Below are 11,300 nucleotides of genomic sequence, written 5' to 3'. Positions count from 1 at the left end.
CTGAGGGACCCACCCCCCTGCCCAGTGCACAAATATTGTGCATCAGGTCTCTAGTTATTATAATAAAGTCATATGATAAACTACAGTTAAAACCAATGTTTTTCAAAAAATAACTTACAACAAAAGGAAATTTCACACCATAATTAAAATAAAAATTGGAGAATTCAAAACCACACATGCAATATTATCAACTGCTTTAAAATGTTTTATTTGTAGATCTAAAATACTCAAATTTTTTTATTTGTAGACCAGAAATACTCTAAAATGAGGTAAGTATGGATTAATTCAGTGTTCATTACACTTCTTTGGACTTCATGATCAAATAAGAAACTTGGGGTTTTGCTTTAATTTTGCCCATTTTTAATGACTTAAGAGTTTACTTAACTAAAAGTAACCTGAGAGGCAGTTCAATGAAATGAAAATAGTCACAGGGACCTGGATCCTGGGCAAATTATTAAACTTTTATTTTAATTATGAAACAGAAATAATACCACCCTCAAAGTATTTGGAGGATAAGATAATGCATTTGAAGTGCTGTAAGGCACTTTTCTGGTAAAGATGTTTGTTATACGTTCTCCTAATTTATAAACTCAATCAATGAGGGTTTGTGTGTGTGTTTTCTTAAGGTCTTTTTAAAAAAATATTTTTTTATTTATTTCAGAGAGGAAGGAAGAGGGGGAGAGAGAGAGAAACATCAATGATGAGGGAGAATCAATGATTGGTTGCCTCCTGCAGGCTCCCTACTGGGGATTGAGCCCACAACCTGGGCATGTGCCTTGACAGGGAATCAAACCGTGCATGACCTCCTGGTTCATAGGTCAATGCTCAACCACTGAGCCATACGAGCTGGGCAAGGCCTTTTTTTTTTTTTTTGCACGGGGCAGGTGGGGGGAAGAAGAGTTAAGGATGGTGGGCAGACTTAATGTCATCATTCCAAATTTTATCTGAATAAATACATACCTAAGAATAACTAAGAAAATTCTGGAAAATGAAGAGTTCCTGGGTCTTTAAAATACTAAAATCTTAGAAAGCAGAAAGAAACAGTAATTTTAACCATGTAGTATGACATTAGAATACATAAATCAGTTGAACAAAATACAATCCAGAACTGGATAGTTGGCATATAATAAATGGTGGCATTTCAAAATCAATGGAGAAAAATGGATTAATCAATAGATGGTACAAGAATATCTGACTAGCCATTTTAAAACAGTCAAAGCTGCATTCCTAACTCAACTCCTACATCAATGTATATAATGAATTAACCTCTCTCCCATGCATCTAGAATGGTATTAGCTGTATCATCTTTTGGATAACTGGGAAAATAACCCAATTTTTTTCTGTGTTCTGTGGTTAAGATGAAGAACCCAGGTGAGTATAAACAACCTAATCTACCTGACTGCAATAAAGATCTCAAAACTACTACCTCCCATGAGGACAGGTTCCTTGTCTGACTTGTTCACAATTCATACTCAAATCATAAATGTTGAATAAATGAGTAAGAGAATGGAAGCTACATATATATTTAGTCAGTTTCTCTTCTACCTTAGAATGTTCTCTACCTTTCTCTCACTCATCCTTTTCTTTTTCCCTCTGTTTTGAAGGATGAGATCTCTGTCTCTTCTCTTGACACTCAAGCTCCTGATCCATCTTACCTGCTCTCAATTCCTCTGAGATCTTGGTATCTTTAAGCTCTCCCTTTCCATCGGCAATTCTTCCAGCATCTACAATTATTTAAATCTCTATTCTTAAAACATATACACACACAAGCACACACTTTGTCACAACTCTTATCATCTCTCTCGAGTGAGTGCCCCACTCGTATGTGTATCACCATGATTTTAAAATTTAGTCTATGCATCTGCCTCTACCTATTTTACTTCTTCCTTACTGAAACTCTTCTTAGAGGTCCTGATGATCACTTAGTTGCTGATTTCAATGACCACTTGCTTTCATCTGACTTCTCTGTAGCATTTAGTACTGGTGATCATCTCCCTCCTCCTTCAAACTTGCCCTAATACTGACTTCTAACACTAATTTTCCTCCTAGCTCTCCATTTTTATGATTAATCATTGGTTTCCTCTTCCTCACCCAATCCGTTAGTTTTATCTGGCCTTCCTCATAGCCTGCACTTTTGTTGTAAAATTACAAACACAAGGCCTATCATGCAAGAAGCATAAGCAATGAGCAGTGTTCAACCTGGGTGATTTCTAAGCATCAAAGTGTATCTACACTACTGATTTCTTCCTTGAGCTCCAGGCCTGTGTCTCCAGCTATCTCCTGGGTATCCCTGTGCCACTACTCCGTATCAACATACCAAAACCAAATTTACCACTTTCTACTACTAAATCCTCCCTTTTACTGGTTGCCTACATTGGTAAACTGCATCTACATTCTCAGAATCCTGTTTCTCTCCTGCCTGCTCCCCAAACCAAATGCTCAGCAAGTTGCTATTTTAACAACACAGTATTCCTAACATCTATTACCTGTATTTCCTTTCCTCCATTCCCGTTGACATACATTATAATCCCATCATCTCTTCCCTGAGCCACAGTAATAGCCTAACCAATCTCCTTAACTAGCCTTCTGCCTTAAAACCAAACCACAGACCTAGCCACATCATCTAGAAAAACCCAAACTCCTTTGCTGGCAGCAAAGCTTTCCACCATTCAATCTTAATCCCCCTTTCCTAACTTGTCTCTGAACACAAACCTCACCTCACACTGCATATACTCTATCCACACCATGCAAAGATTCTCGATCTCCTCTAATGCCTTTCTCCAAGGCACCATCTCCACCTGTCAAAAATTCTACACAACTCTCTAGGCTCTATTCAAATGCCACTTTCTCTGATATAACTAGGGTGCAGTGAGGGTAGAATAGAGGGTCCCTGTGTTAACTATACTTCCTGAATGACTGAAAATGTTTCTGCTACATTTTGTCAATATCGTGAATGGGGAAGAGCTTACCACATTATTGTAACTGCATGTTGTGCTCTTTCTTTCAAAAAATACCTATAGCTCATATTTATTCTATGGTAAACACTGTGCTGGGGATGCCATCATCAGCCAGACAATGCCCTTTCCTCATGGAATCTGTCTGTATTCACCACTAGACTTTATGCTCCATAAGGAGCACTGACTCTGCTACAACACATCACTTCCTTTTCTTTTTTTTAATCCTCACCTGAGGATATGTTTTGTTTTATTTGGGGGGGGGGGTACATTTTACTGATTTTAGAGAGAGGAAGGGGGAGAGAAACATTGATGTGACAGAGAAACATTGATCATCAATCAGCTGTCTCCTGTACGTGCCCCAATCAGGGATCAAACCCACAAGCTAAGTATGTGCCTTGACCAGAAATTGAAACCACAACCTTCTGTGCATGGAATGATGCTCCAACCAACCAAGCCACCTGGCCAAGGCTCCACTCTTTAATACCTAGTTTCCTGATCTGTAAAATGAAAGAAGACAACTGTCTTTAGAATTCCTTTCAGTGATATAGCTCTGCATGTACTACTGTCTAAAGGTTACATTCACCTAGCAAAAATCAGGTACCACCAAAAGTCATTAACAATTGGAATCTATCTCAAAGAGAATCAAAAGAATGTTAAGTAGATTCAAACATATGACAGGAAAAATAAGAATATTTAGGAAGGACATAATGCTATCATCAAATTTCTTCAGACCAACAGGGAGAAGAATGCCTTAGATTTCCTCTGTGTGGTCCTAGAGAAGAGAACTAAAACCAGTGGGTAGAAATTTTGGTGAGGCAAGTTTCCGCTTAATTAAAAGATAAATAAAACATTAAACTATTCAAAACTAGGAGATAGTGAGTTCCTTCTCTCCAGAAACATCCATACTGAAATCAGACTACCACTTGGAAGAGATTCAGGTATCTAAAGAGAAAAACAGAACAACGGTACCTTCCTTCACAGCTCTTCAAGTAGAGGAAAACTATTTTCTACAGCTAGGCACCTCAGTTCACATTAGGGTACCTAATGGATGGACCTGGAGAGTATTTGCTAAGTGAAATAAGACAGTCAGAGAAAGACAAGTACTGTATGATTTCACTTGTATGTGGAATCTAATGAAAAAAATAAACTAACAAACAAAACAGAAGCAGACTCATACAGAAAACAGTCTGACAGCCATTAGAGGGGAAGGGTGTTGGAAGGCTGGGTGAAAAAGGTGAAGGGATTAAGCAAAAAAAAAAAAACAAAACAAAAAACCCACAAATATAAAACCCTCATAGATACAGATAATAGTATGGTGAATACCAGAGAGGAGACTTGACTTAGGGTGGTAAACACACAATATACAGATGATGAATTATAGAACTGTACACCTGAAACCTATATAATTGTATTAACCAATGTTACCCCAATAAATTCAATAAAAAAATTTTTTTTGAAGCACAGTGCTTTTATGTTTTAGATCAAGAACCTGCAAGTTTAATGGTTGGGAGATTGATCAAGTTATAATAAACAAAGCAAATACATGGATTATTTTCTAAATGGTGTTTAAATTGATTATTTGGAAGAAAAACTAGATCCCTATGTCACTCCCAGATGTAGGCAGCTTCCCTCAGCAAACCAGAAAACAGCTTTCCAGCAAGTTCTGCCAAACTGAACTCTGCCCTTCAAAGGGCCACAGGTGCACTCTCTCCAAAAAAGTCTGGATCTCAGTTCTGGGAATGGCCTCTTGAAGATGTAGCTACTGCTACCTTGCATGGTCTACCTCAGCCCTACTGGTAGTGACTGCTCCTTATACCTGCTATTTCTGTATTCTTTAGGGTTTTCTTTTTCTCTTAGGTAATTTGTTTAGTTAATAATTCTTTATATTTAACTCCCCCTATTTAAATGTAAAATAAATAAATTCCAGATAATATAAATGACAAAACTATAAAATTGTTGAAAGTGAGGGCTTTAAAAAAAATTTATGTTGCCCTAGCTGGTTTGGCTCAGTGGATAGAGAGTTGGCCTGGGGACTGAAAGGTCCCAGGTTCGATTTCAGTCAAGGGCACATGCCTGGTTTGGGGGCTCCATCCCCAGTAGGGGGCGTGCAGGAGGCAGTCAATCAATGATTCTCATACTGATGTTTCTATCTCTCCCTCTCCCTTCTTCTCTGAAATCAATAAAATATATATTTTTTAAATGTATGTCTATTGCTGAAAGTATTACAGATATCCCCTTTTTTAAAAATGAGGGCTAAGGATATAAACATGGGACTTGAGGTCTTCCTAAGCAAGATCAGAAACCCAGAAATCATAAATTTTAAAAATGATCAGATCTACATTAAAATTAAAGCTTTCTGCACAACAAAAGAAAAATGCATATAATCACTATCAGGGAAGTACAAATTAAAAAGCCTTCATGTCACCTATTTGCTTTTTTCCCCCTAAATTCTCAGCTGAGATATTTTTCTCCATTGATTTTTTTAGAGAGAGTGGGAGCGGGAAAGATACAGAGAGATAAACATTAATGTGAGAAAGACACATTATTGGTTGCCTTCCGCACGTGCCCCAAGCAGGGCCATGGATTGAGCCTGCAACCAACTGAGGTACGTGCTCTTGACCGGAATTGAACCCTCAACCCTTCAGTCTGGGGGGGGCGGGGGGGGGGGGGGCACTCTAACCACTGAGCCAAACCGGCTAGGGCCACCTACTTGCTTTAAAACCCTTCAATGGCTTCCGCTACAGCTCTAAGGCTAAAGCCCACTCAGACCAGCCCATACCTATATTTCACACCCTCTCATTCTTTCTACCCAGTCACAAAGACATTTCTTGAGTTCTTTTACTCAAATTGCTTCTTCCAGAAAAAATAAAGGGGGGTGGGGCTACTGCTCATCCATTGGCTCTCAGCTCCAGGACCACTGCCTCACCATTTCCCGGCCTCCCTAAGTGGGTCAAACTCCTCAATTACAGGCATTCATAGTATTGTGTACCTCTCCCAGTTGCTCAGGTCAGAAACCTTTGAGTGTTCCTTGACTCCTCTCTCTTGTATCCCATAATCTAATCCAAAACCTATTGGCCATATCTTCAGAACATAATCTCTTGTAATATACCCTTGGTCCAATCCTCATTTTTTTTCCTGGATTAATGCTTCCTTTATTGCCAATCTAGCAACCAGTGCATTTTAAGAAACATAAGTCAGATCACATCACTCTTCTGCTCAAAACCTTTTCAATGGTTCCCCATAGAGAAAAGCCAATATTTATTTATTTTTTGCTACAACGGGGTCCCAACAAGATCCACCCCATCCCCACTATCTCACCTCACATCCTGCTACTCTTCCTCTCCATTCCACTCCCCCACCCCACTCCCCATTCCTATAACTTCACTCCAGCCACACTGGACTCCATGTCATTCCCAAATATATATGTCTTCCTTAAGGCATTTGCAAAAATTGATCTGTCTGGAACACTCCTCCAGATATCCTTGTAGCTAACTCCTCTATCTCATTCAAATCTTTGCTTAAATGTCATTTTGTCAATAACGCTACTCTGACCACACTATTTAAAAACAGCCTATCCTTCCTTTTACCTTGCTCCATATTTCTTTTTTCCATAGCACTTATCACTTAACAATGCATATCATTTGCTTATGTTTGTTACTTAATATCTGCTTCTCCCACACTAGGGCAGGGTCATATATTATCTGCGTTGTCACTAATGCATTCCAAATACCTAGAAGTGAGCCTGGCAAGTAGTATATGCGTATTTGTGGAACAGTTTATATATTTCTGTGGCATTACCTAATTAATGGCCAACTGATTCACTACCTAGGAACCAGGACTGGATTTAGTTTTGTTTGTTACTATACTTTAAGAGCCTAGCATAGGGCTTGCCACAGACTAGACACAGAAACATTTATTTGTTCATTGAAGAATATCATTTCTTAATCCATCAGAAAATACAAATTTAGCCCTGATCGGTTTGGCTCAGTGGATGGAGTGTCGGCCTGCGGACTGAAGGGTCCCAGGTTCAATTCCGGTCAAGGGCATGTACCTTGGTTGCGGGCACATCCCCAGTGGGGGGTGTACAGGAGGCAGCTGATCGATGTTTCTCTCTCATCCATGTTTCTGACTCTCTATCCTTCTCCCTTCCTCTCTGTAAAAATCAATAAAATATATTTTTTAAAAAAAAAGAAAATACAAATTTAAAACAACTGACATTATCCACTGCTTGTAAGTGTGTAGGGGAAATCCACCCTCTCATATACTGTTGAAGGTATGTAAATTGATACTTCTTTTGCAAGTAAACTAGCAATAGCTATTAAAGTTTAAACCACTCAGAGCTCTTGTCTTTTAATTCAGTATTCTTACAGAAGTAAAAGCAAGAGTACCTGAAAAACATGTAATAGTATATCTATTCCAGCACTGCCTATAAAATAATGAAAAAATCTACAGCAATCTACCTGTCCATCAATAGAGAAATAGGCAAATAAACTATGCATGGTACATGCATGTGATGAAATACTCTGTAACAAGAATGAGGCAGATCTATAACACTGACCTGAAAAGGAGTCCATAATCTAGTAAATAAACCAGAGGACCCTGACATCCAGATGACCTGGATTTGAATTCTGGCTCCCCACACTCCTAGCTATATAATTATTAACTTCTCCGGGCTTCAGTTTCTTCATCAATAAAATAGGAACAACAATAATAAATAATACATTACCTGGCCACATAATCATTTATAAGTATATAATAATTCTAACATTTATGAAGTAAAATAGACAAGATGCAAATCTATGTATGTAAACCAGCAATTTTCAATTGGTGAGGCATATAATTTTTAAAACATGCAATACTACTTCGCCAGAGGTACTGACCTCTTTTCTCTTTGATTGTCAAATAAATTAAAAAATGACAACAGGCAACACAACAATAGCCCTCTGGTGTGAATGAATCAAAATTATACCAATTGTTATGGTCAGATTAGCAAAAAATATATTTTGTGGTGTGCCACAGAATTTTAGTGATTACTTTATATGTGCCAGGAGATGAAAAAGGTTAAAAATTGCTGGTGTAAACCATGTCCATTTCAGGGCAGAAGGAAAAGGTAGAATGTCTGTGTAACTACAGGAAAAAAAGTCCAGAAGGAACAAAAACTTAATAGTGGTTACCTCTGAGAGATGGAAGACATACTTCTTATACATGATTTTTAGAAGAAAGTGTTTTTAAATAAAAAAGAAATAAAGTAAAATCAGACCAAAGGCTTCTAAGATATAATTTAACTTAGATTTTAAAATATAAAAATTTGAAGACAGTAACATTATATATAATCTTTAAATACTCAAAGTAAAATAGAATAATTGGCTACAATTTGTTTAGCTATTAAAATTACCTTTATTCTAAATGAGTAAAGCAATATGCTACATCAAAAAAGAACAAAACTTGCCCTAGCTAGTTTGGATCAGTGGATAGAGCATCGATCATCCTGCAGACTGAAGGGTCCCGGGTTTGATTCTGATCAAGGGCACATGCCCAAGTTGCTGGCTTGATCCCCAGTAGGGGGTGTGCAGGAGACAGCCGATCAATGATGTTTCTATCTCTTTCTCCCTTTCCCTTCCTCTCTCTCTAAAAATCAATAAAAACATACTTTTTACAAAGTTTAAAAATAAGAAATCAAAGTGAAGAAAAAGAAAATTATTACATTTCATCCTATCAATTACACACTAATCGATTCTTTTTTGTTGTTGTTAATCCCCACCAGAGGATATTTTTTCCTTTAGTTTTTAAAGAGAGTGGGAGGGAGGGGATGAGAGAGGAAAGGAGAGGGAAAGAGGGGGAGGAGAAGGAGAGAGAGAGAGAGAGAGAGAGAGAGAGAGAGAGAAACATCAATGTAATGTGGTAACCAGAGCTGGGAATCAAGCCTGCAACCCAGATACCTGCCCTACAACAGGAATGGAACACACCACCCTTCAGTGTGAGGGCTGAGCCACACCAACCAGGGCTGGATTCCTTTCTTGTCTACCACATCTCCATGAAAACAAAGATATCCCCCCTCCCCCCTCCCCCCAAAAAATATTCAAGGCTAGAGAGATGGGTGACAAAGGGGAAGGGATTAAAATGTACAAACTGCCAGTATAAACAAAACTACGTATGGTGTCACATGGCTACTAGACCAGGGGTGGGCAAACTTTTTGACTCGAGGGCCACAATGGGTTCTTAAACTGGACCGGAGGGCCGGAACAAAAGCATGGATGGAGTGTTTGTGTGAACTAATATAAATTCAAAGTAAACATCATTACATAAAAGGGTACGGTCTTTTTTTTTTTTAGTTTTATTCATTTCAAACGGGCCGTAGTTTGCCCACGGCTGTACTAGACTTACCAGGATGATTACTTTGTAAGTTATATAAATGTCTAATCACTATGTGGTATACCTGAAATATTGTATGTCAACTGTAATTGAATAATTTTAAGAAGAAAACAATATTAACATAAAAGACAACTGCTTCTAAAATGGGATCAAAGCAAAATTAAAATAAAAAACTAAGCAGTTATCTTTTACCATCAGTTTGACTAAAAGAATTCTGTATTCTTTTTTTTTTTTTTTTAATCAGTGGGCTAGGTAATTCTAGTGTGCTTAAAGCTAAAGTGTCAAGAAGTAATCTATATTAAGTCTAATCCCCAAGAACATGTCTAAGAAGATACTGACACAAAGCACTCAAATATACCAAATTCTATCTCCTTTTGTACACAGTAGCTGTGGCTGCTCATTTACTACACTAATTGAATATAAATACTGCAATCTATGCAAACTAAATCTCATCCTTGAGTCACAGGATTTGAAAAAATAGGGAACCTGCACTAAGAATAGCAAGAATACAAGATTCCCTAAAGTGAATTTTCCTAGCCGATTTCAAGTGCTTAGTCACGTCTGCCTATTAACAAGGAAGACCATTTCACATCTCGAAAGAGGCAGGGGATTTTGATTCCAGACTGTCATGTCACCTGAGCTGCCCTAGAGTTTGTTTCCATGCAACTCAAGAGATGGCAGCAACCAGCTAAGCATACCTACCACTCCAGATCAGAACCAGAAGACATTGGAGCTCTCTGTATTCTGCCCCTGTCTGCAGTAACAAAGAGGAGTTTGTGGAAAATGCAGTTTTCTTCCCTGACACCAAATGCAAAAGGTGAGAATTAAAATGCAGCTTGAAAACACGTGTTTCTGCTCTCTGACAGATAAACAGAAACGCCTCCCTTTTCTCTGCTGGAAGGAAAACAGCAGGCAGACCCTTATCCAACCACAGGTGAGGATACTGACATCTCTCCTCGGGCAACTAACAAAACCTAAAACTAGAGGCTAACAGGGGTTATAGCATACTTCCAAGAAAGCAGCTAGCCTTTAAATCTGATAACATTATAACATTGTTTCAGGTTCCCCAAAAGCAAGCAGCAGAGTAAGGTTTTCACAAAAAGTTATTTTAAGAATGAGGCAAAGGCCAAGTTTTAAGTGGCTACTATGTGCCCAGCACCATATCCCAACATTTCACTCACATTTCAAGAAGCTTAGTACAAAAAACAAAAACAAAAACAAAAAAATAGCTGCAGCAACAGCAGCTTGGTACACGCCGATTATAGAAGCACACCTACCTAGCTGGAAGAACTTCCTCAGCTACTTACAGAAGGACTTTGTCAAAGACAAAGCACATTCTTCCCAAACGTAACTCCAGGTAATAAAAACCTGCAAGGATGTGGTCAATCTCTGAAGCGGAGCTCAGTCCACTTGCCAGAAGGTCGCGAAGGACTCTGACAACCAACTCCGAGTATTTAAGGATGGGAGCCTTTTTCCTCCCGAGAACTAAGAGCTACAGAAGACACTTACGCATTCTCCACCGCCGTTCTCCTCAACACCCCCACAATAATGCCCATCGCTCTACATACGTACATGTTGCCGTCCTTAGAGATAAGATACCAAGGCATGAATTCACATCTTTTCATTCAGCGACAATACTGACGTTCAAAGCAGCTCAGAATTTTGCCCAGAACTTGTGAGCGAAGGATCCAGGTCCTTTGGACTCCAAGCACTTAACCATGAAACCACCCTGGCTCTCAAGGAAAAATACTAAATCCAGTTACTGATCCCAACTAGTTTTATCACAAAACTGGGTGCAAAGCGCTCGGTCAGCAGAGATTGGGGGAGGGAGGAGGGCACACCACCACTATCTAAGATTTTTTTTTTCCCCCTTAACGAATATAGCAAGTTCCCGATTCCCATCCTCCCCAGGGGCAGAACCCACGTGCGGGTCCCACGGCTGTCCCAGGGCAGCTCCCTCTCCACGCTCCC

The 11,300-nt window shown here is 38.9% G+C and overlaps 1 protein-coding gene across 2 annotated transcripts in view; it reads right to left on the bottom strand.

The window, feature by feature from the left end:
- Positions 1-7,578, bottom strand: part of RABEP1 (rabaptin, RAB GTPase binding effector protein 1) — a 108,002-nt gene extending 100,424 nt beyond the window's left edge. The window contains exon 1 of one of the 2 annotated variants that reach the window (XM_014530213.1): positions 7,516-7,578. In XM_014530213.1, coding sequence (XP_014385699.1) covers positions 7,516-7,563 — 48 coding nt within the window. In that variant the 5' untranslated portion in view covers positions 7,564-7,578. The remainder of the gene's footprint in view (positions 1-7,515) is intronic. The other variant, XM_014530214.1, reaches the window with a different exon arrangement.
- Positions 7,579-11,300: the final 3,722 nt, after the last annotated feature.

Source organism: Myotis brandtii, unplaced genomic scaffold, assembly GCF_000412655.1.
Source record: "Myotis brandtii unplaced genomic scaffold, ASM41265v1 scaffold728, whole genome shotgun sequence".
In the NCBI taxonomy this organism is placed as follows: Eukaryota; Metazoa; Chordata; class Mammalia; order Chiroptera; family Vespertilionidae; genus Myotis; species Myotis brandtii.
The sequence above is the reverse complement of the archived record's forward strand: the minus strand, read 5'-3'. Positions and strand labels throughout refer to the sequence as shown.